Source organism: Engystomops pustulosus, chromosome 7 (assembly GCF_040894005.1).
Source record: "Engystomops pustulosus chromosome 7, aEngPut4.maternal, whole genome shotgun sequence".
Taxonomy (NCBI): domain Eukaryota; kingdom Metazoa; phylum Chordata; class Amphibia; order Anura; family Leptodactylidae; genus Engystomops; species Engystomops pustulosus.
The window spans coordinates 42,512,542-42,539,161 of record NC_092417.1 but is presented as its reverse complement, the minus strand read 5'-3'; the positions used below and the strand labels follow the sequence as shown (position 1 = coordinate 42,539,161).

The 26,620-nt window shown below is 42.1% G+C and overlaps 1 protein-coding gene and 1 long non-coding RNA gene across 5 annotated transcripts in view; one reads left to right on the top strand and one right to left on the bottom strand.

Moving 5' to 3' along the window:
• Positions 1–26,620, bottom strand: part of RGS6 (regulator of G protein signaling 6) — a 262,469-nt gene that overhangs the window by 213,067 nt on the left and 22,782 nt on the right. For all 4 annotated transcript variants that reach the window (XM_072115611.1, XM_072115613.1, XM_072115612.1 and 1 more), the window contains one exon: positions 21,171–21,272. In XM_072115611.1, coding sequence (XP_071971712.1) covers positions 21,171–21,251 — 81 coding nt within the window. In that variant the 5' untranslated portion in view covers positions 21,252–21,272. Of the gene's footprint in view, positions 1–21,170; positions 21,273–26,620 lie in introns of those variants that run through there.
• Positions 24,244–25,838, top strand: LOC140069666 (uncharacterized). The gene is made up of 3 exons (XR_011848828.1): positions 24,244–24,371; positions 24,755–24,933; positions 25,281–25,838. It is a non-coding gene; the product is annotated as an uncharacterized lncRNA (long non-coding RNA).

The window sequence follows — 26,620 nt, the reverse complement described above, 5'->3', positions numbered from 1 at the left end:
AGGTCATTGTGCAGACTTAAAAGAAGACAAACAAATGGAAAAAACAATAAGGCATGATCAGAGGTCCCAGTCACAGCACAGACAGCAAATACGGCACAAAATCAAAATACAAAGGGATACTCAATAAACGAAAGCCATGATAGGTAAACCAGAGATATCAGAAATATAGCAAGTAATAGCAAACAGGAAAGCTAGCTAGAAATGTAACCAGTAAAGTACTAGATGTGAGCGGAAAACACATAGGTACTTAGAAAGCCTCAGCTGCAGATGACTGGGGCAGAGCTCTATCAATAGCATCTACTGCTGGACCAGAGCAGAGCTACAGAGAGACTGGGTGTGATGCCAAAGTCTCAATACAGCCAGAAACCTAATGCACAGTTCACACTATGAAAAGTCACACAGAAGAAAAAAATCAATGCCACCTAAACTGCATTCTGCGGACAGAGGCAGACATTGGCACGGATGAAAAACTAGATTCAAACAATAGGTACTTTTCCGACGATATTTACGTAAAATGTAAAAGTGTCCATTCTCCTCTACATTAAACTCTACAGTCCACTTATGTAACCTGCAGTAGGATTACATCACAAACAGGGCTCAAATGACTCCCCATCTTCTCAAGAAGAGAGGGGCCCTAGAATTGGCAAACCCTATGGAGGCTATTGGTGCTTCCGATATGGTCTACATGTGAGATGAGGTTTTTTTCATCCACTGAAAGTGATGTAGAGGTTATACCCCTGATACCATTCCCACAATATTTCAGTGCTTTTCACTATGCCTGTGGCTAACACACTGGGGACATTTCCATAGGTGGTAGCTGTATATCACATTCTCAAAGATGAAAAATTGGATTGGATGCATGTGATTCCTGATGTGAAAGCTAAGCTCAGCATCTGCTCTCAGCCCAGGAGGTACCAAAAGCTTCTTCCTGTAAAGTAAGCATATTACACTGACAGATAAAAGCACAATAGAGTAAATGGAAGTGACATTAACAGCTTAGCAGTTTTATCTCTGTCATAAACTCCTTATGGGTCTGGACATATAAAACACATATTGCATGTATTTCTGCATCGCCACAAATGGAGAATTTAAAAGATACAATTATTCTGTCTAAAAGCTTCACCAGATGAATCCTATCTATGCTAGGGCTGACATGCTCTTATCAGTAGCCTCTGTATATCTAGCAGCAATATATAAAGGATCTTAATAAGAAATATATTTCATGTGGTTGCAGTAAATCTGACAGTTCTAGAATCCTAATGTTGTATAGGACTGTATGACAGTGAGGGGATACACTCTGGCATAGAGCAATTTTGGTCACCCTATCACAACCCAATGCCACAAGCTAGCGCTGTTCTTTTAAAAAACACATTACCCTACACTACAGAGAGGGTACTTAAGAACATCCGACTTACAGACGACCCCTAGTTACAACCAGACCTCTGGATGTTGATAATTTACTGTACTTTAGCCTCAGGCTACACTGATCCTCTGTAACAGCTATCAAAGACGTCTGCAATTAAGATTTATTGTTAATCCTGGTTCTTATGACAACCCAACATTTTTAAAATCCAGTTGTCACAGAGAGCAAAAATATTCTGGCTGGAGTTACAATTATAAAATATACAGTTCCGACTTACATACAAACTCAACTTAAGAACAAACCCGAGGACTGCCTGTACTAGTTTCTACCTATAAATATAATTTCATAATAAATGCCGTAAATAAAGTTCCCTCATTAAGGACACCTACATATCAGCCAAAGTAGAGGGAGCACCTACAAAAGAGGTGTTGTAGAGGTAGGTATTCCAGTGAATGGGGCCTAGGAGTGATTGGACAGCTTAAAACTGTTTAGGGACAAGTCCTTTCCCACCCGTTAGAGTACAATGTTCACCCAGAGTGGGAAAAGGCTATGTTTCGGTTTCTATCCAGCCTTTTTAATATAAAAAAGAAAAGCAGCACGATACTAAGCAGGTACTCAGGTGCAAGGCCCAGGATGCTGAGAAAATCCATCCAGATACAAAGCAAAAAAAATGGCGGCAGTCCAAGCTTTGGTGTATTGGTTAATTCACAACAGACCATTACAATATTTCCTCTTCTGTGGATCTGGAGCCTTCATATCCACAGGAGCCAAGACATTTTGATGGTCACTTGTTAAAAAACCAGTACACAGTGGGGCAGACTTAAGAAAAGTGTGGTAAGGTAAGACAATGTAGAGTTACACTAGACTTATGCTGCACAAGATTCCTATGCCGGATGATAAAACTGGCGTAGGATGAAACTGTCACGGGTGCTCCCTCGACCAAAGTCTTGGGTTGCGAGCTCGCCCCTGGTCCTTTGTGTGCCCCAGCACCTTGCGGCGTCCGCTTACCAGTCCCCACTCCTGTCTCCGCTCCCTCGGCCATGCGTGCGCTACCCCAACACCTAGGGCGCGTGCTGGCCTCAGAAGATGTAAAGGGCCAGAGCGCAGAATACCATTTAAGCTTGCCTCTCCCTGCACACCCTGCCAGATATTTGTGCTATACGCCTCTGAGAAAGCTTTTATCGTTGTCCTGTGCCTGTGCCGGTTTACGCTCCTCCGCTACCAGCCCGGCCCTTCTGCTCTGCCTCTGACGTTGATCCCGTGTTGCCTGCGCTGAACTCCTGCCTGTTCCGGACCATGAATCTGCTTTCTGTTTTTGTACCTCGCCTTGGCTGCCACCGCGGTCAAAGTCGCACCTGTGGAACGACCTGGTGGTACCACAGCACAACAAGTCCAACACACTTTGCAGCGGGCTCTGGTGAAAACCAGATGCCACTAAGATTTTCAGCTTACGTCATTTGTTTTGCTTAGATAGATAGATAGATAGATAGATAGATAAATAGATAGATAGATAGATAGAGATATAGATAGTTAAATATAATATATGAACCAAGGACAGCTTAGAAGCAGACACATGAATGAGTAGCACATGACTGCAGTCTCGGCTGTACTGTCCAGGAGGCATTAAGCATTAGATCCACACATCAATGTCATTTCATTTCCATCAACACTTCCTGTCTTTAACCTATCCCCTTAACATTTACATTCTCCTCTGCTGTCATCTCTGCCTTGTTGTTAAAACACTGCCATCTGTGCAAGGACAGATCTAGAGCCCATTACAAGCAACCAGTGGGGAAGAGACCTAAATCCCTGCTTTGCAAACTATTCCTGGCTCTGTCTGCTCTGATTTTTTTGCAGCCGAGACTAGCATATGCCCTTGGTGAGATACATCAAACTGTTTACAGACCTTTTTGGTGGAACCAATTTGCTATACATGTAATGTTACATGTCATTACAAGTCAGAAATGGTGTAAAGAGGGAATGAACGTTGTATTGTGCATTGTACTGGTACTCCCTGTTCCGCTTTTATTTCCTTCGGTTTCTGGTTCGAGAACATGTAGAGGACCTAAAGCTAATCTGACATAATGGTTTTACTATTAACTAACAAATCTTGAAAATAATTTCTTTAAATGTTGTCATATTTTTTTTCCTATGTCTTCCCTTTTTGAATATTTATGATTAATTGGATGACTTGGTGTTACTATTTCACTTATATTGTCTTTAACAGTGATTGGGGATAGGACACGTACTATCTTTTCCCTGTGTACACTGCGGTTTGGTGCCACATGTGTGTGGCAGCGTATCGCTCTGTGCACCTATTGCCGTCTTTCCGCCATACATACGTCCCCTGCACCTTCAGGTAAATGTAGCCTTAGGCTCATCCCAACCCTGCCTGATGCACATGCATACAAAAGAACTTTGAAGGTCCTCCAAAGGCCTATAACCTGCAGCAGTAGTAGCTGAGGCTATCCAAGAAACTTGGTATCGTAAGTAGGCAATAAATATAAAAAACATTAAAAAATTAGAATGGAACTAACTGAGGCCCAAACATTTTCACAGAGCTGAGGCCCCATTGCTTATTCCTGCACACAGGACAATGATGCTAGTAATAACCTACATTATCACCCACAATGTTCATAACTCTTGCTGTTATCACAACTATAATTTCTCATAGTATGTACATGAAGAGAGAAATCTCAAGGTTATACTTAGTAGGCGCTTGTGTACACAAAATGCATTCATTAACCTTTCATCATGTGATCAGATAACTGTCTACAACTACTGTGAAATTACTCTGCTCTAAAGATGGCGTCTGTGTCCGAAGACTACTCCCAAAGATGGTGTCTGTGTCTGAGACTGCACCCAAAGATGGCGTTTGTGTCTGAGATAAGACTGGAATGTGCCCGTCCTGAAGCCTTGGTATTTCGGACCTCCCTATCAAGAGGAGACACCGAACAAAGCTGGCAACTCCTACTCTTGTTTCTATATGAGTTTGTGCACTTCCCTGAATAAAGCAGAATTCCAGAATACCTTTTATTGTCTGGTGTAATCCTCATGCATGCCCTTGGTATAAATCAATTACATTTGGACAGGAGCAACAATTCATATAAAAAGTGGGTCTCCACAAAAAAAGGGTTGGCCACTTTACCACATGTTTTTGTAATGTGTGTAGACTGGGGGGCAGGATATTAGGTAATTTACCAATATACATCTATTTAGTAGTTGTACTCTGCTTTATAGATATGTAAAGTGAAGACTCCTGTCTTTTACCTCATCAGCCAGATATTCCTGACCAGAAAATGACTGCAGATGGAGGGTCATGTGATCTTATCTGTCCATGAACAATCAAAAACATGAGGTAAAGTGGCCAACCCTTTTAAGGTTGTAAAAGAGACTCAACAAAAAAAACTCGGATTATTCAGTGAAAAATGAATGAAAAAAATTAATAGAAGATAATGAAAAATTAATGCAAGATACATACAACCAGCGCCAACACACATATTGTTATCATGCTTTGTAGTAAAACTATATGAATTTGGGGTTGCTTCAATTTAATAAAAAATGACAATAAACCCTAAGTCATATGGTAAACAGTGGCAAATTGATAATTAATTACATCATTTTTAAAATGACCTACCGTATATTCCGGCGTATAAGACGACTTTTGAAGACTGAAAAATCTTCTGTCTGGTCTGGGGGCATCTTATACACCGGTAATTGACCGCCCGCCGTGTATTCACTGCGGCGGTCGGGTCGCGCTGCATGGAGAGGGCTTGCGGGCCGAGCCCACTCCATAGCCGGTAAGTCTTTGCTGCATATTGCAGCAAAGGCTTACCGGTAACACCCGCGATCGGTGCTTGCAAATTTTGCAAAAAATGACACCACCCACAGCTCCGTACACCAAAGTATAAAAAAGTTATTAGCGCCAGAAGTTGTGCCCAAAAGTCACACAAGTTGAACAAACATCTGGGCTACAAGGATGAATCCGTCACACTGCATAAAATACTTGAAGCAGATAACTTTGGTATGCTGCTTGATTTTGCATCTAAAAAGTCACAAACTGCAAAATGTCGCACAAAAAAACTGAAAAAGAAAGCCTCAGGAGTGATACATGTCCCTCACGGAACACTTCATTATTTCATTTTTTGTGGTATACACTGGGAGGATTCTAAACATATACTTACAATTAAATGCTGCAAAATATCCCATTGTCTAGGCATACAATGGGAAACATCATGTTTTTATGGTCGCCTTTTAATGTGAGAGGAGGAGCATACATCCAAAGCATGCAGTGATTTGCTGCTGCGGATGTTCTGGGTGTCTCCCTTGTGATGTAACAGTCCATATATGGATCAATTCTTTACTGGGGGACACCCAAGGTCTATGTTTAGCAGAGGCTGGGGATGGAAGCTTCTGTTTCCCATTGGCTTTTATGGCCTTCACTTAACAAAAACCTTTATTGAACCGGAGCAAGCTGGATGAAATAGTACAATCTATTATGCTTTTCATCCTGTGTGTCCTGCTGTGAAGCAAAGTATACTGAAGAGATGCTCTTTTGACCTCTGTCTATATCTAGGGACATGTCCTTTGTATACATGTTCAGCTTCCCTGGCATATACGATGAACTTGTGGAAAAAAGGAATGCCTTTGGAATCTAAACATTGCCCATCACGCAAACAATGTTGTACATGTTAATAACTATATTCTATCTAGTCTCCAGTACACAAAGCCTTGGCACACGGCCACTGTTTATTATAATGGTTCATTGATGGCATGCCAAAACTTGGCTTTTCGTCGGGAGATTATTGCACAGCCATTGATTGGGCTGCCGCTTGCAAACGAAGACCATGGATAAGAAGAAACACACTTAGGTGAACCGCAGAGGTTACAAGAGTGACACAATGGGGCTCATTTACTAAGGGTCTGTCGGATGCATTTTCGCCAGGTTTCCAGACGATTTCTGTTTTGCGCCGAATTGCCCCGGGATTTTGGCGCACGCGATCAGATTTTGGCGGGAGGACCGGGATTCAACAGTCCTGCAACAGCGACGGATGCAGGAACTCAGGCGCACAAGCTTAGTGAATCGCACCGGATCTGAATCCTCGTCGGACAACGCACCGCGGTATTGCGCCAGGACCGGGTAAGTAAATCTGCCCCAATATATGGTAGTGGAGCCCTTAATATTACCTGAAGACATGGAACTGAGCTACAATGCTACACAACCCGTGGACATATTTGGTTCTGTTTCTGGAATAAATCAATCATATTTATTTAATCCATAGAAGCATTTAAGAAAACGGATTGGTTATTTACAAGACTATTAGAAATCACCTAAGAACAAAGAGCATTGCAGAGAACTAAAATGAATATCTTTAGAAAGCCTAGCCGCCCAATTCATTGGTAGGGAGTAGAGATGAGCGAGCACTAAAATGCTCGGGTACTCGTTATTCGAGACGAACTTTTCCCGATGCTCGAGTGCTCGTCTCGAATAACGAGCCCCATTGAAGTCAATGGGAGACTCGAGCATTTTTCAAGGGGACCAAGGTTCTCCACAGGGAAGCTTGGCCAAACACCTGGGAACCTCAGAAAAGGATGGAAACACCACGGAAATGGACAGGAAACAGCAGGGGCAGCATGCATGGATGCCTCTGAGACTGCTTAATCGCACCATTATGCCAAAATTATGGGCAACAGCATGGCCATGACAGAGTGACAGAAAGAAGCTAGATAGCATCTAAAACATCCAATAATTGACCCTGACACTATAGGGGACGGCATGCAGAGGCAGCGGCAGCAGGCTAGAGAGTGGCATGGCGACATACCCTAAATGGACTCAGGCTTCAAACCAATGGGTGGCAGAGAGGAACCAAAGGAGGTGAGCAAGAAGCGCTCAAATAATATCGGTACATGATAAAAGTTTGCCAGTATATTTTGTGGATTACACAGCAGGGTGGCGACAAAGTTAACAACTTTGATGTGGAATCCATGAAAACAACCCAAATTTGGTGGGTTTGGTGGGGACGATGTATGGAGGCAGCTATATGGACGACTTTTGGAGGTAGCAATGGAGACAACGTGTGGAGGCTGCTATGGAGACAATTTAATTTGGATAGTGCCTGTATGTGGCAGTCCAAAAAAGTTTTCAAACCAGAGGAGCAGGTAGGTGGCCCTCCAGAAAAATGGAATAGATTGAGTGCCTGTATGTGGCAGTCCAAAAAAGTTTTCAAACCAGAGGAGCAGGTAGGTGGCCCTCCAGAAAAATGAAATAGATTGAGTGCCTGTATGTGGCAGTCCTAAAAAGTTTTCAAACCAGAGGAGCAGGTAGGTGGCCCTCCAGAAAAATGGAATAGATTGAGTGCCTGTATGTGGCAGTCCAAAAAAGTTTTCAAACCAGAGGAGCAGGTAGGTGGCCCTCCAGAAAAATGGAATAGATTGAGTGCCTGTATGTGGCAGTCCAAAAAAGTTTTCAAACCAGAGGAGCAGGTAGGTGGCCCTCCAGAAAAATGAAATAGATTGAGTGCCTGTATGTGGCAGTCCTAAAAAGTTTTCAAACCAGAGGAGCAGGTAGGTGGCCCTCCAGAAAAATGGAATAGATTGAGTGCCTGTATGTGGCAGTCCAAAAAAGTTTTCAAACCAGAGGAGCAGGTAGGTGGCCCTCCAGAAAAATGAAATAGATTGAGTGCCTGTATGTGGCAGTCCAAAAAAGTTTTCAAACCAGAGGAGCAGGTAGGTGGCCCTCCAGAAAAATGAAATAGATTGAGTGCCTGTATGTGGCAGTCCAAAAAAGTTTTCAAACCAGAGGAGCAGGTAGGTGGCCCTCCAGAAAAATTGAATAGATTGAGTGCCTGTATGTGGCACTCCCAAAAATTGTTTAAAACAGAGGACCGGGTAGGTGGCCCTCCAGAAAAATTAAATGCATAAAGTACTATAGCTAGAGCCAGTGGGCCCTGTCAAAAAATAGCCAGTTTCCTCTGCTTTAGTGTACAAAGAGGAGAAGAAGGAGGAAAATGTGGAGGTGGAGGAGTGCATAAATTATTCAGGTTGAGCTTCCTTCACCTGGTGGAGATTGGAAATTATGAGAAATCCAGGCTTTATTCATCTTAATAAGCGTCAGCCTGTCAGCGCTGTCAGTCGACAGGCGTGTACGCTTATCGGTGATGATGCCACCAGCTGCACTGAAAACCCGCTCGGACAAGACGCTAGCGGCAGGGCAGGCAAGAACCTCCAAGGCGTACAGCGCCAGTTCGTGCCACATGTCCAGCTTTGAAACCCAGTAGTTGTAGGGAGCTGTGTGATCATTTAGGACGATGGTATGGTCAGCTAAAGATCAGCCCTACTCTGCCGAGACTGGGGACAGGTGACAGTGTCTTGCTGGGGTGACATAAAGCTGGCAAAAGCCTTGTAAAGCGTACCCTTGCCAGTGCTGGACAAGCTGCCTGCTCGCCTACTCTCCCTCACTACTTGTCCCACAGAACTACGCACTCTGCCGCTAGCGCTGTCAGAAGGGAAATACTGTTTCAGCTTGTGCACCAGGGCCTGCTGGTATTCATGCATTCTCACACTCCTTTCCTCTCCAGGGATGAGAGTGGAAAGATTTTGCTTGTACCGTGGGTCCAGGAGAGTGAATACCCAGTAATCGGTGCTGGAATAAATTCTTTGAACGCGAGGGTCACGGGATAGGCAGCCTAGCATGAAATCTGCCATATGCGCCAGAGTACCAACGCGCAAGAATTCACTCCCCTCACTGGCCTGACTGTCCATTTCCTCCTCCTCCAACTCCTCCAACTCCTCTTCTTCTGCCCATACACGCTGAACAGTGAAGGACTGAACAATGGTCCCCTCTTCTGTCTCGCCAACATTCTCCTCCTCTTCCTCCTCATCCTCCTCCACCTCCTCCGATATGTGCTGAGAAACAGACCTAAGGGTGCTTTGGCTATCAACAAGGGAATCTTCTTCCCCCGTCTCTTGTGACGAGCGCAAAGCTTCCGACTTCATGCTGACCAGAGAGTTTTTCAACAGGCCAAGCAGCGGGATGGTGAGGCTGATGATAGCGGCATCACCACTGACCATCTGTGTTGACTCCTCAAAGTTACTCAGCACCTGACAGATATCAGACATCCACGTCCACTCCTCATTGTAGACTTGAGGAAGCTGACTGACCTGACTACCAGTTCTGGTGGAAGTTGACATCTGGCAGTCTATAATCGCTCTGCGCTGCTGGTAAACTCTGGATAACATGGTTAATGTTGAATTCCACCTCGTGGGCACGTCGCACAACAGTCGGTGAGCGGGCAGTTGGAGGCGGCGCTGCGCTGCCCTGAGAGTGGCAGCATCTGTGCTGGACTTCCTGAAATGCGCACAGATGCGGCGCACCTTCGTGAGCAAATCTGACAGATTGGGGTATGTCTTGAGGAAACGCTGAACTATCAGATTTAACACATGGGCCAGGCATGGCACATGTGTCAGTCTGCCGAGTTGCAGAGCCGCCACCAGGTTACGGCCGTTGTCACACACAACCATGCCTGGCTTCAGGTTCAGCGGTGCCAGCCACAGATCAGTCTGCGCCGTGATGCCCTGTAATAGTTCTTGGGCGGTGTGCCTTTTATCGCCTAGGCTCAGCAGTTTGAGCACCGCCTGCTGTCGCTTAGCGACGGCACTGCTGCTGTGCCTAGAGCTACCGACTGATGGCGCCATGCCCACGGATGGTAGTTCGGAGGAGGAGGTGGAGGAGGGGTGGGAGGAGGCATAGTAGGCCTTTGAGACCTGGACCGAGGTAGGCCCCGCAATCCTCGGCGTCGGCAGTATATGACCAGCCCCAGGGTCAGACTCGGTCCCAGCCTCCACCAAGTTAACCCAATGTGCCGTCAGCGATATATAGTGGCCCTGCCCGGCAGCACTCGTCCACGTGTCCGTGGTCAGGTGGACCTTGTCAGAAACGGCGTTGGTCAGGGCACGGATGATGTTGTCTGACACGTGCTGGTGCAGGGCTGGGACGGCACATCGGGAAAAGTAGTGGGGTTGCGAAAGGCCTCGGTCTCTACTAGCCTATAGGGCAGCATCTCCAGGCTAAGCAATCTGGAGATGTGGACATTAAGGGCTTGGGCGTGCGGGTGGGTTGCACTATATTTTCTTTTCCGCTCCAGCGTCTGGGGTATGGAGAGCTGAACGCTGGTGGATGCTGTGGAGGATCGTGGAGGCAACAATGCGGTTTTTGTGCCAGGGTCCTGGGCAGGGGGCTGACTATCAGCTGACACAGGGGAAGGAGCAGTGGTGTGCACGGCCGGAGGTGAACGGGCTTGGTGCCACTGATTCGGGTGTTTAGCATTCATATGCCTGCGCATACTGGTGGTAGTTAAGCTAGTAGTGGTGGAACCCCTGCTGATCCTGGTTTGGCAAAGGTTGCACACCACAGTCCGTCGGTCATCCGGTGTTTCCTTAAAGAACCTCCAGACTTCTGAAAATCTAGCCCTCGCCGCGGGAGCCCTCGCCACGGGAGCTTCACTACGTGACACATTTGGCGCTGATGCACCTGCTCTGGCCCTGCCTCTCCGTCTGGCCCCACCACTGCCTCTTCCAACCTGTTCTGCTATAGGACTCTCCTCCGTCTCAGAAGCACTGTGTTCACCCGGCCTCTCAACCCAGCTTGGGTCTGTCACCTCATCATCCTCCGATCCCTCAGTCTGCTCCCCCCTCGGACTTCCTGCCCTGACAACAACTTCACCACTGTCTGACAACCGTGTCTCCTCATCGTCGGACACCTCTTTACACACTTCTGCCACTACGTCAAGAAGGTCATCATCACCCACAGACTGCGACTGGTGGAAAACCTGGGCATCGGAAAATTGCTCAGCAGCAACCGGACAAGTGGTTTGTGACTGTGGGAAGGGTCCAGAAAACAGTTCCTCAGAGTATGCCGGTTCAAATGGCAAATTTTCCTGGGAGGGGGCAGACTGGGGGGGAGGAGGCTGAGGTGCAGGAGCTGGAAGAGTGCCGATTTCGGTGACATGGGTGGACTGCGTGGAAGACTGACTGGTGGACAAATTGCTCGAAGCATTGTCGGCAATCCACAACATCACCTGTTCACACTGTTCTGGCCTCAACAGTGCTCTACCACGAGTCCCAGTAACTTCAGACATGAACCTAGGGAGTGTAGCTCTGCGGCGTTCCCCTGCTCCCTCATCAGCAGGTGGTGTCTCACCCCGCCCAGGACCACGGCCTCTGACCCCTGCAGTAGTTGGACGCCCACGTCCCTGCCCTCGTCCTCTACCCCTAGCCCTCGGGTTAAACATTTTGAAAATGAAAGTTATAACTTTAATTTTTTTTTTACTTTTTTTTTGTGTTTTTTTTTTTTTTTTTGTGTTTTTTAGTTTTTAAAACCAAACGATGCTATCCTATTGCTATGGCTATTTTCTAGCCAACTATGAAAGCACACTGCTATGCCAGATGAGATGACGCTGAGTTATGAAAAAATAAACGTAAAATAAAAAGTAAATGGCAGACTGTGCCTAATTGAAATCCAACCCCTAATAAATTATCCCACTTCGGTCTTTGCGATGGATATGTGCGTCACTAAGCGCTAAACACAGCGGTCGCAAGTCTCACTCCAAATTCCTCACAATTGGCTAGTATATGCACTGCAGCAAGGACAGCCACCAGCAGATCAACCAGAAATAAAATATATATAACGCTACTGTAGGCGTAAGTAAGCCGTTTGGATTCTCCTTTGGCTATTTTCTAGCCAAGTATGAAAGCACACTGATGAGATGACGCTGAGTTATGAAAAAATAAACGTAAAATAAAAAGGAAATGGCATACTGTGCCTAATTGAAATCCAACCCCTAATAAATTTTCCCACTTCGGTCTTTGCGATGGATATGTGCGTCACTAAGCGCTAAACACAGCGGTCGCAAGTCTCACTCCAAATTCCTCACAATTGGCTAGTATATGCACTGCAGCAAGGACAGCCACCAGCAGATCAACCAGAAATAAAATATATATAACGCTATTGTAGGCGTAAGTAAGCCGTTTGGATTCTCCTTTGGCTATTTTCTAGCCAAGTATGAAAGCACACTGATGAGATGACGCTGAGTTATGAAAAAATAAACGTAAAATAAAAAGGAAATGGCAGACTGTGCCTAATTGAAATCCAACCCCTAATAAATTTTCCCACTTCGGTCTTTGCGATGGATATGTGCGTCACTAAGCGCTAAACACAGCGGTCGCAAGTCTCACTCCAAATTCCTCACAATTGACTAGTATATGCACTGCAGCAAGGACAGCCACCAGCAGATCAACCAGAAATAAAATATGTATAACGCTATTGTAGGCGTAAGTAAGCCGTTTGGATTCTCCTTTGGCTATTTTCTAGCCAAATATGAAAGCACACTGATGAGATGACGCTGAGTTATGAAAAAATAAACGTAAAATAAAAAGAAACTGGCAGACTGTGCCTAATTGAAATCAAACCCCTAATAAATTTTCCCACTTTGGTGTTTGAGGTGGATATGTGTGTCACTAAGAGCTAAACACAACGGTAGCAAGTCCCCCTGCAAATTCCTCACAATATGGTACTAGCTGCACTACTAGTGCCAGCAAGCCCAGCCACAAGCAAACAAAAAAAAAAAAAGTATAACGTTATTGTAGCCCTAAGAAGGGCTGTTGGGTTCTTGGAGAATCACTCCTGCCTAACAGTAATCTACCTGCACACTAACGCTAACCCTGACCATCAGCAGCTCTCTCCCTAGCGGCATCCAGACACAGAATGATCCGAGCAGCGCGGGCAGCGGCTAGTCTATCCCAGGGTCACCTGATCTGGCCAGCCAACCACTGCTATCGACGTGTAAGGGTACCACGTCATGCTGGGTGGAGTGCAGAGTCTCCTGGCTTGTGATTGGCTCTGTTTCTGGCCGCCAAAAAGCAAAACGGCGGGAGCTGCCATTTTCTCGAGCGGGCGAAGTATTCATCGCAACGAGCAGTTTCGAGTACGCTAATGCTCGAACGAGCATCAAGCTCGGACGAGTATGTTCGCTCATCTCTAGTAGGGAGTAATGAAAGTATAAGCTTTACTTATAGAAATGTGTATGTAAGTTGAATTTGTATGTAAGTTGAAACAAGTAATATTTAATAACCCAAATCCCAAAGCATTTTCCCTCTATAACAATAGGATTAGCATAATTTTGGGCTGTTTTGGGAACAAGTATTAAAGCGTCATTGCAGACACCTCTGATAACTCTTATAGTTGACAATTCAGTAAATTACCAGCATCCACCAGAGGTCACAGTGGCCAAAGTGGTCCGTTTGTAACTAGGAGATGTCTGTAAGTCAGGTGTCCTTAAATTAAATTTGGGACAGCCTTTTTCTTTAAGAAGGTAACTTCCTACTAGCATTGCTGACCTATTATTTAAGTCTAAGCCTTAAAGTGTACCGTTGTGTAATAAATCCCAATATGCTTACGATATGGTCAGCAGAGATTTTCATCTAATAACATGAACACACTGGAGGCGATTCATCATAGTCCATTAGTAAAGAAACTGCTCATTAGCTCTAGGTTTCATTTTAGTCAATATGTTGAGGTAGTCATACTCCAGCGCACTAACCATTAATAAATGACTACTTGACGATCTATGGTTATTATTGCTACCTGCAACTTTAAATATATTGTCTCATAAAGACAAACCCTAGACAGCTTTAAAATGTATACATTGGGGCACATTTACTAAGGGTCCGTCTGACGCATTTCCGTCGGGTTTCCCGAATTTTTTCGTTTTGCCCTGAATTGCCCCCTGTTTTTGGCGCACACGTTCGGATTGTGGCGCATCTGCACCGGCTTTCATATGACACAAGTCGGGGGGGGGAGGGGGGTTGGCCGTCGGACAACCCGACTGATTCAGACAAACCGTGGAATTTAAAAATAAAATTCAGCACTCACATGCACCGGGAAGAAGAAGGTGAACTCCAGCGGACCTCAGTGGTGGAAGCGACGCATGCAGGAAATTGAACGTATGATCTTTGTGAATTGCGGCAGCTCCAAATCTAGATCGGACATTACGGATCGGCGGCGTCAACAGGACAGGTAAGTAAATGTGCCCCATAATGTTAGAGGTGGAATTAAACTTTTACACTTGATACACAGCAAAATTTGAGGGTTCAACATACACCATCACCCTAATACACCACCCCAATACACCTGATTCACCCCACCTTACACATGGGGGCAGATTTACTTACCCGGTCCATTCGCGATCCAGTGGCGCATTCTCTGCGGAGGATTCGGGTCTTCCGGCGATTCACTAAGATAGTTCCCCCAACGTCCACCAGGTGGCGCTGCTGCGCTGAAGTTCATCGGAATGCACTGGAGTACACCAAGCCGGGCTGAGTGCAGGTAAGCGCTTGTCCAGCGACACTTTTTATTTTTAAATGCGGCGGTTTCTCTGAATCCATCGGGTTTTCGTTTGGCCACGCCCCCGATTCCCATCGCGTGCATGCCGGCGCCGATGCACCACAATCCGATCGCGTGCGCCAAAAACCCGGGGCAATTCAGGGAAAATTGGCGCAAAGCGGAAAAATTCGGGTAACGTGACGTAAAAACGTGATTTGGGCCCTTAGTAAATGACCCCCACTGCGTCTGATCATGGCATATAGTTAGAAACTTGTGGCAGTAGGTGATTGGGTTGGTGAGAGACCATCGAGACTTGCAACTTCCACCTGAACCAAAACCATGTTCTTCCATAGCCCACCTCCAGGAATGTACATACAGGAGTGATCTTTATAAACTATAGTTAAAATTAGAGACATGGTTCCACCATTCAGACATACTATATGGCACATGAGTTTGGACTTGGCAGGTGATTTGGGGAAATAAGAACCTAGATCCCATCAGCGAGGGGGATCTGCTTAAAGAGGAGTAGGGGCATTTTTTAAATTTTGGAGCAGGGACAAGAACTAGGAAAATATTTTTCAGTGGGACATAAGTTTGTGGTGCAAGCGATTAATGAATGGGGTACGGACTTAAAGGTTTAGAATTTCCTAGCCCCTCTCTTTTTGCACAAACAAAAACATGTTGAAAAATAGAAGTGCCTGGTGGATTCACAAGCGGCACCAAAATTTTGCTCCCAAAAATAGAACAAGACAAGAGTGTGGGAAAAAAACAATATTGTGGAGCCAAAACTTCATAAATTCAGGTGCAAGAGGCTCCGTAAGGGGAAAAACACCGCCAGTTTTCCATTTCAAAGGCCATAATAAATGAGCCCCAATGTGTCAGGGTGATTTGAGACATATGGTCTGCCAATGCTCCCTGCGCCATCGTACAGTGAAGTGGGGGCACTGCATCCCAGCTTCACTGCGCATTCAGTGTGGGTAATGCAGCCAGAGTGTACTGCTCCAGCTTCATTGCATTACAGCGCAGGCGCAGGGATCACCAGAGACATCAAAAAGAAAAAAGGTTTATTCTTATCTACAGATGGATCCAATGAGGTACATCAGACCCATCTGTAGGTAAGTATGAAGGTTTTTTTTTTGATAGTGGGAACAAACAGACTTGCTAAAGGGGGATTTTGGACACTAAACCTTATGGACTTGTTGGCGCTTTAGTGTCCCGAATCGCACCCTGACAGGTCCGTTTAATACCAATGGCTCCCCATTATAATGGACTCGATCATAAATAACTGGCATGTAAAACCACAAAGTTGGCAGGAACTTTTGTGGCAGGGAGTTTCAGGAGCACATGTTGATTATCTTATCTTTATGGGTGGGGGAGAAGTGTGTAATGGAAATTTCCTAGCTCCTTTATACATTATGCAATATAGTGACAAAAATAAATAAAAACATGTTGGAAAAAAACAATTGCTCTGAATGTAAAATAAAGCTGTAGGACCTTATGGGACATTACTACATTTAACACAGAGGAGGGCATCTATTATGGCCTTTCAAACCGAAAACTGGCTGTGTTTTTTTTCTTCCTCTCTGCGCCTCTTGCGCATGAATTTATGAAGTGCCCACGTCATAATATTGGTGTTTACCAACACTCTCAACTTGTTCTATTTTTGGGCGCAAAATTTTAGCGCCGCTTGTGAATCCACCAGTTTTTTGGTCCTTCTATTTTTCCGAGGCACAAAAATTGTCCAGCTAAAAGCTGGTGTAGGGAGTTCTAAAACTTTCAGTCCATGCACCAATTCATTAATCCCTTGCGTCACAAATTTACATACTTGAAAAATATGGAAGATTTCTAGCACCACCCTGCGCCAAAAATAATAAATGCCCCTTAGAGTGAATAAAAGCAACAATAATGTGTAAATATCTGCTTAAAATACATGAAATTGTGCCAAGAATTCCAGTTTTTCATTGCTAGCTGCAGAATACAGGAATTGCATACCATTACTTAGTCTATTTTATTAGAGGACTTCCCAGATCTATTCTCGTAACCCCATGATATTGTGGTTACAGCATGCTGACTCACTATTAGACACAGCTTTTTTTAGGCAAATGTCTTGTATCAGAGTACATGAACACACAAAATCCCACATAATAAAGGATTATCACACACAATTCTCAGATAACTTGACTAAATACTATATGCCTTTAGACCAGAATAAATGTGCATATGACTTGAGGACTGGCAGATGAGTGTAACCCTTTCCCAATGATTCTGAGGCCGCGTTCACACGTTGCGCTTTGGTTGTGTTTTCATTTTGTTTTAAAACGCATTCCAACATCTGAGGAGAGGTGATTTGCCTAATTACATTACTGTTGACATTTGTGTTTACAAAACGCATTGTAAACGCAATCTTAATGCATGCCTTAACAATCGTTAACGCAAGCGTTTTGCTGTCGCATGCATTAACATCACGTTAGCAATTGTAAATAGCAATGTAATTAGGCAAATCACCTCTCCTCAGCTGTTGTATTGCGTTTTAAACGCAATGAAAACACCATCACAGCGCAACATGTGAACGCGCAAACATGGACCTTCCATAATATAAATCCAATCATCTATTGATTCAGCAGGAGTCACCGAACTTTACAAAGCACTTTCGCATAAAGTAGAAGAAAGAGTTTGAATGATTAAAAAAAATCTTCTCTGCCTCCTGAAGTTGAAAGATAACGTCCTACTTTTGGACTTAACCAACAAAATATCAAATGTGAAATTTTTATCTGGGCACTCAACAGAAAATATATTTTTAGGTTAGGTGCATGGCCACCCCTCTGCTAATGGTGTCAGTTAGTCTATTATGGAATAGAATAACGGACACCTAAGGGTGATGCAACACACCATGTTTTGGGACCGTTTTAAAGAATGCGTTTTCAATCAGTTTAAAAACGCATCCGTTTTTGACTGTTTACCATGCATAAACAGGTTCAAAGCAGTCAAATACATGGTAAAAAGTAAAAAACTGATGTGTTTTCAAAAACGTGTGGGTTAACCAGAATGAAAACGCATGCTTTAGAATGGTCCAAAAACGTGACGCATATCTTAATAGATACACAGTTTCAAAGCACCCAAACGCATGGTAAATAGTCAAAAATGGATGCGTTTTTAAACGGACTGAAAGCATGCTTATAAACGGTCCCAAAAAGTAACGTGGGGCAAGTTGGATGGTGATCGGAATCCTTCCATTTATAATCCATTCCTATTAACTGTATGGAAGTTTAGCTTCTGTTACACACACATTACATATAACAGCAAAAATAGTGCTGCGCCCCCCTAAATTTTTGTCGTTATAAATAATGTAGAGATGGGCATTACTATTGGTCCTTAGGGAAAATGTAGGCAGATTACTCACAAATCAAGAAACTATCAATTTTGAACTACTTACTGTAAAAGAATCTAATACGTAATAGAATAGAGGAAACAATATATAAACTGAAAATTATATGTTCGGAAAGTGTTTGCTCCTATGATAAAGCAGCGGCGTTAACATTGACAACAAACGTGAGAACTTTGCTCGGAAGAAAATAGGGCATTGCGTTACATGTTGACATTTAAAATGTCTCTGGTGTTTTCTGATGTGGCCGTGTAACCTGTCACAACTACAGGAAATTTAAAGATTTATTACTTACCCTAACTCTTTGATTTGACAGCAGAAAGCTTTTGAAAATCAAAAACTTCCTGGCAAAAAGTGGGAAATAACATTATAGCTTCCAGTCCATAGTCGATTTTATGTAGTTTTATAACAGAAATTGTAAGACAAACAATAAAGGATATCATGCAAAAGAGGCCCCCCCCCCCGCTTTCCTAAAAAGGGCTAAAATAAATTTGGACTTTTTAAAAAAAAAAAGGGTTTGTGTGCCTGAGGGTTTGTTTACACATGGCGGTAACACATGAATTTTGGAACGCATTATTACAGCTGAGAAGAGGAGATTTGCCATTGCTGTTAACATTTACAAAGCGCTTGCCACACGTGTTAGCACATGTTTGTTTGCCTTTTGTTAACATATATGTTAATGTTAACACATGTTTTGTAAACATGATGTTGACAGCAATGTAATCAGGAAAATCTCAGCTGTTGTAATGTGTTTCAAAACACATGCGTTACTGCCACGTCTGAATGCACCCTGAGGGTCCGTCGACAAGTTGCAGTTAAAACTGCATCATTATCACTTCTGAGGTGGTTTTAGGTGCAGTTCCTTATATTAACAGGTGAACAACATGAATTGAACAGGTGAATCACATTTGTTGAACAGGTTTCCCCTTCAAAATCAAATTGACCAATTCAGGTAATGTCATTCACCTACAAAATTAACAAAACTGCACCCAAAACCACCTCAAAGCGGATTGTAATTCAGTTGTAACTGCAACGTGTGAACCCATCCTACAACGTCATACCGGAACCACTTTTTATGATTCTGATAAAAAAAAATCTACTCTCTTTTTGTGGAACTGACGTCTTGTAGCCATCATTTAGGAACTTGTTGCTATACTCTGGAGCTGACCGCCCCAGGTGATTGCCCATGTGCACAGGTAAGGCAGTGTATGTCTGCTGAATGTAAGTAGGAGGAAAGCAACCTATGGACATCTCTTCCCACGAAAAAAAGGATCAAAGTGTTAAATCCAAAACTTTGACCATTAGCACACCAATATGTGTTGTCACCAGAAGATTGTCATATATATTAGATGGTCAGACAAACCAGTTGAAATCCCCAATTTATCCAATATACATCTAATGTAAATGGCCAGCAGTTCCAGACTTTCTGTATCATTGATGTATAATAGATACCACCGAATAGCAAGCAAGAACACCCTCTATTCATTTATCTACCACCTTTGTTTTGTATAAGTAACAGACACAATGAGGGAGACTCATAAAGCATAGTGTCCCCAAAAATATTTTGAAATATATGGCACACAATTTTCACCCCGGATTCTTTAAGCCACTTGTGCAAATATATTGAAGGCAGAAAAAGAGGGCAAAGCTAATGGAAGTCAAAGACAATGACAGAATTCCAATATATATCTTTAAGGGAACCTATCAGCAGAAATTGACACAATAAACTACCAGGATGTTGTAAAGCAGATTAACACCTTTCAGATCATCTTCTTTCATTGCCGAGTATGGGGGCTTTATCCGGAAAAATCTACTTTCAAGTTAGCTGTAAATTGATTGTAAAAAGTAATGGAGGAGGAGATTTCAGCACTGACGTCAAAATTTCCCCACTGTTTTGAATGTCAGTTACAGTGAAGTGGCTATTCTTAGACATGGAGAACTTGACTTCATCACTAAACACTCTGCCGCCATGACTTTATAAATTTACATTGCACTTTATTTGATTTTCTGGATGATATCGCCACATTGAGCCATGAAAGAAACATGATCTAAAAGCTGTTAATCTGCTTCACAACATACTGGTAGTGGTTTATTAGGTTTATTTTTGCTGACAGGTTCCCTTTTATAATAAAATACTTTTTATTTGGGTTCTTACAATTTATTTTAAACAAATAAATGCAGAAAACACACTCCCCAACCCCTATCCCATCCCTCCCTAGAAGATCCCATATGTCCATGGCCTCTGATAACCTACTGAGACATTAGTATGGTACCATCCCATAAAGAGCATCATTTTTTTTCAACAGAAATACACACAGTAATACGTCTACAATCGGAACATAAGTCAAGAATACCTGCAGGTGAAACAATATGCTTTAACATATGAAGAGCCAAGGCAATTCTTTTGGAAGAGCCACAATTTCTAGCAATATGGCACCATGCAAAATATTCTATCCCTCACTAGCGTCAATGGAGCCAGACCTGGGTGGTCTAACCAAGGAGCCCATAGAGCCTCAAACTTCCATATAGCATTACATTTTTGGTATACAATTTTTTCCAGCCGTAAAGACAGATTAACTCTACTTTTAAATTCTAGGATGGAGGGAGAGGATCTTTCCAGTGGAAAACGATTAATTTACTGGCAAGATATAACAATAGCAGTATTGCTAGCTTGTGACTCTCCATTACATAAATGTCCCAATACCCAAGAATACGTACTCCTCCTGAATAAGGTGTATTGGTGTCATATACAGCATTAACAATTTGCAGCACCTTTAGCCAGTATCTTCTTAAATTCGGGCACATCAAGTGCATCAAACCAGCCCCAGGGTCTTGACATCTGGGGCATGTGTAATCAGCCCTACATCCCATCTTAAATAACCTCGAAGGGGTATACTAACTACACTCTATGAAGGAGGTAGAAATTGGAGACATGGTCTGCTGACAGGTTCCCTTTAAAAGTACAAGTTACTATCCATGCAAATTTATCTTATTTTATCATAATTCTCAACCACTTCTATGGAAAAATAGCAAAATAAAAGCCTTACTTTTCTGTAGACAATCATGTTAGGAGTGTTGTCCTCAGGATCTGTAACTCCAACGACACTTGCATCAGAAGACTGAGCCATGATTGGGATTTCTCACAGACGCTGGAATAAGATACAGAAAAGTGAATCAGAAAATTGTGCGTTTCTTATACATGAAAGCTGTTAAGAAAATGTAGTAAAATAATTGAAAGTAATAACGACCAAAGTCATGAATCTAAAGAAAATGTAAGCACATCTGCTTGTAAATGAGCAGTAAAGTGACATACACTGATGCATAGACTGCCTAAAGCATGACAGATGTACAAATCCACAGAACATGCTCATTGCTGTTTTTATATTAGCAACTGGTCACCTCAATAATAACATGAAGGGACTGGAATTAGAGACAATTACTAGCAGTAGAAAAGGCAACAAGGTATTAGTAGAAAACAGTATAATTAGTATTATAAAGTCATAAAAATGTAAAGAATTTATTTAAATTACCTTTTACACTCAATCCCAATTTTATATAAAAATCTAAATAACAGAAACACTATTAGAATATATATATATATATATATATATATATATATATATATATATATAAATATTTGCTGCCTTTGGTAAAGAAACTGGAAAGGGAATATCAGTTGTTTTATTGACGGCTGTTATCAATAATGGAGAAAGAGGACACAATAGACAGAAAGTTTATGTAAAATTATAAATAATCTAAAATGTTATGTTTTGTAGACTGTGGAACTGTAAAGAAAATAATAGGAAGACTATGTATCTTTCTGTTATCTGCTTCTAAAAGCTTTATGCTTTGCTATGCACAGCATCAACATTGGTTATTTATCATGAAACTTGAACATAAAAGCACATACACTCCTGCATGGGGTGTAGATAATAAGATGTAGGAAATGTAAAAGAAAAACTGTCGGAGCTACATACACAATAAACTGCAAACAGGGTGGGAAAGTTAAAAGTTAATGTTAAAAAAAAATTCTTGCTGTGACAATCTACCATTTATATTACAAAGCTATCCATAAAGGAACTTGTCCTTTAAATAGTGGTTTTCAAAGTGGCAATCTACCACCAGGATGAAGCATTGTAAACCAAGCACACTGACATACTGGTGTGTGCCCCCTCTAGATCGGATCTGCTGTTATTTTAGCTACTTATGGCCTGGTTTTAAGTTTTCTACCAAAAACTAGTAGACATAGAATGTTAAATTACCCCATTGTATGGACACCTGTAGAAGATTATTGACATTCTAGAGTATGTTTACCACCCATAAAACAGCAGGAAAAATAAAATAACGCTTAACAAAATCTTTTTCTGCATTCCCCAACAAAAAAAATGTATGAAAACTGATGAATAAATTATATGCATCCCAAAATGTTGCTTTTCAAAAATTCAACTCATCACCCAAAACAAATCCATAAATAAATTTCTTTGTTCGAAAAACCCTTAAAAGTACTTATGGTATTAAAAGTAATCTTGACTAGAAACTTTAAAAGTATTCCGAGTCTGAACCAGAATATCTTTCTCTGTTCTCAGGGAGATATGATATGAGAAGTAATTTGTTTAGTGACAGATGTCCCTGTGCTAGTAATATAGGAAATGTATTGTGGCCATCAAAGTTGAGACAAAAAAAAACCCCTACTGTAATGTGAAACGTTTACCTATGGCAGGTACCATGCTTGGCATTGCCTAAGGCCATCATTTCAATATTCTTCGTATTCTCAAAAAGGTGAGACACTAAAAGGACTCTAAAAATGGATTTCTCTATTCGTATGTGCAACATCTATAGCTTTCACATATATATATATATATTTCCAACCTCCAGGGATTTATACACAAACAGCAGATTTGGTGAAGAAATGTTTGCTAAGTCCATCAGTTGTTTTACACCACTGTCACCGCTACCTATTATCGACCGATCCTATGGATATCATTTGGAAAATCCCTTTGAAGGGGCTTCCTTTGTTTCAGACTTTTTTAGAATAGTGAAGATGTTTGTTTCATGTTTGGGCAATAGTCATAGAACACGTGAGTTTTTTTTAATAAGACACCATTTTTTTTTGTTTAGAGGAAATCTACCATCAGGTTCATGGATTATAAACCAAATACACTTACATACTCGTGTGTGCCGCGTTTATCAGGATATGCTCTTCTTTTGACTTCTTATGCCTTAGATTTTTAAGAAAACATGCTTTAAAAGCTTTGCAAATGAGCCTGAGGGGCACTAGGCTCCATTAACTTCTATGGTGCATGGAGCCCCTCAGGCTCATTTTGAAGCCTTTTTCGTAAAAACAAGGGCATAAAAAGCTTAAAGAAGAGCAGATCCTGACAAAGGGGGCACACACCAGCATGCAAGTGTACTAGGTTTATAATCCATAATCCTGATGATAGATGTCCTTTAAATGAGATGTGTGTTGAATGTGTCAAGAGTGGAGGGACCCAGAAAGCTTCAGAATAGAATTTGTGGGGATTATGGCCACTTTTATTTATTACATTATAATTTATTATACAATTATTTAAGCCTTTATTTGTCAGGTAAAACCCTCTTTACTATATTTATACAACAGTTATCTATATAACTATATACAAAGTCTATCTTAATATTGTATCTCTCTACCTTGTAGGTCAATGTTTCGGCTACCTGATGAGATCAGAGCCAATGAGTGAAACCACTAGCTTGTCATATATTGTTATGAATCGCTGCACGGCATTGATTTTATTTATTTTTAGACATTTATAGCTTTCTTTTTGTGGGGCTAGTCTTTGAGTGATTAAGATGTCATTATATTTTTTTGCAAGGTTACTCATTTATTCTTCCTGCTCTTCCTGAATGGGGTTTTTGAGAACCATTTAGGCAAAGTTAATACACTGACTATTGATGCATTAAAGCAGAAATAGAAATTTCAACATTTCCACGTCAACAAAAATTAGTTAATGGAAATCTTGCGGATGAGGTCAAATAGCCAGTAAAGACTGAATAAATGAGTCTTATATTGATCATACAAGTGCACTTTATAATGTAATGGTTATGTGCTACAAAAAAATCTCTTACAGCAACTGTCCCACTTATTCCTAGAGTTGGCATTTTGTACTTTCCCTGCTCCGGTCCTTGGTACCAGGATTGTGGGAGTTGTCAACCAGGGGCAGCGTCTGGAAAACAATGAGCACTGCAATGCTGGGGCCGGGAGGCGGAGAAGAGTAATTCCAAGTTTTCTTTTTTTTTTTGCTTAAACCTGACTTGTTCAACTTGTTTAACAAACCATTGTGGAACACATCATTGTGTGGTGGGTGTTGGACACCTACCGATTTGACATTCATGACCTATACTAATATTTAATAACATATATTTTATACACATGTTATCTCAAATCTATGCTCAAGTGATGCCTTAGATGTTAATAGGACGTGAAGTGCCTTGTATTCCACAAATCAAAAGACCTAAGACATATAAAAGTCACAACAGGGCTTCACACAATATAACAAAATAAAATGGCAAACTTTTTCCTCAACCACTCCCAGCTCTCACAAGAAATTGAGGTTCTATACAGAACAGTCTTTCTAATTTGTGTGTCTTCTATAAGGAAACCTTGGAACAAGTAGTCATTGGGGTGGAGAAGAGTCACACCGGCCGGACCCCCAACCTTGATTAATGTTCCAAAGGACCAGAATATCATCATAATCCACCTTCAGCAGCTACCACTCAAAATTAGGAAGATGTCCACTATGAGATACCAATTACTCGAGAAGAAAACATTGTAGAGTGAGTCTTTAAAGCTTCAGTATTCCCTGACAGGTCATGTGAATTCATGTGTTAAGCTCAATATCCCAAAATATAGAAGAAAATCCTTGGGACCTTGACACTAGCCTAGATAATGGGTTGGTAGTAGTTTGTAGATCCAAATCCTCATGGCAGGTTCCCTTTAATGCTCTGGCATCTTACCATGTTCTTCTCATGAGGTTCATGTGCCAGAATTGAAATTTGGTGCTAGTAATAATCTAGTGCTCAGGTAGTGGAGGGCATGGCGGAACTATAATTTCTAGAAACTTTTCCTCTCTTGATATGAGAGCTTCTCACTAATTTTCCATTGTTGGGCTTTCTTCCCACAGGTTCTTTGAAGCAGACTTTCAATTTCAGGTCAGTCATGATCAAAGTCATTGTGAAATCAAAGATGTGTAGAAACCCTGGTGGAATGAGTTTAATCGTGAGATGCCTCGAAGAGAAGAGGATTAACTGGCTGGCAGTTCTTCAAGGCGCCCTAAAACTGTTCAGGAGTAAGGTTCTGGCATGATAGTGATAGTGCAAAGAATTAAGCTGAGTTATTTTATGCGGAAGAGTGTGACTGAACAAATTAACAGTGCTCTATAATGTTATTTGTGCCAAGCGCTCTACTAATCTCTCGTCCTGACATGCTCAACGAGTCAAGAAAACATATTCCATACAAAACTTATATAAAGAAATAACTGAACTATTGTGGCCATCCTTGTGCATGGGTATAAATAACTCCATTTATTTCAGATGCATATAGATGTTTACCTGCACATTTAAGACAGTGCTAAAGTTGCAACTTATGATTTAACAAAACATAACAAAGAAAAGGCATTATAGGAGGTCTACCAGCGTCACCCCACAAGTCAAATCAGCAATATATAAGGCTCTTTATAAACTTTTCAGACATACTTATAAGTGTCTCCCAGCCACCTTTCATTTTAGACAGAATTCTCCTTTATCTTTAGGCCAACGATCTTGATCTTCCTAGCAGTGCCTGCTGCTGCACCCCTTTTATCTTTTTCATGTCGGCCCTACAGCAACCATTTGCACAATTATCCATACATTCAATAGCAGCATAGAAAGCTAAAAAAATTTGCACCAACAAGCATGGCCCTTACTAATTTGCTAACCAACAAGAAAATGACCTACCATAGGAAGAGGAGCCTTTGGGAGCATCTGAAGGTGAGTATGTAAGTTTATTTTTTTATACACTTGTGTATAAGCTGAGGAGAGGTTTTTCAGCATACTTTTTGTGCTGAAAAGCTTGGCTTATACAGAAGTATATAAGATATCCACTGGAGGTAGAACCTGCACCTGTCTTTAGAAAGGGTATCAAGTAACATCCTTTCCGTGGCCTGGCTGAATGGTGATTTTCCTGAAGAAGAGTCTCCAGAGCTGAGCCACAACAAAGAGAGCAAACGCAATAAAATCGCAAAGCAGTAGTGTAGTCTGAATTCAGGGTGAAGGTCAGGATACCAGAATACACACAAAAAGACACAATATCAAGATACCAGGAGCTTGCTGCAATATAGCAAGCACAGAGAACCGACCAGGAACAGATTATAACAGAATCTGGAAGGTGGAGAGGAAAACTGTCCAGCACTGCAACTTAACTACCGAAGAACCCGAGCAGGAGACTACCGGCTGTGGTACAGAAACAATCAAGGTAGCAAGCAAG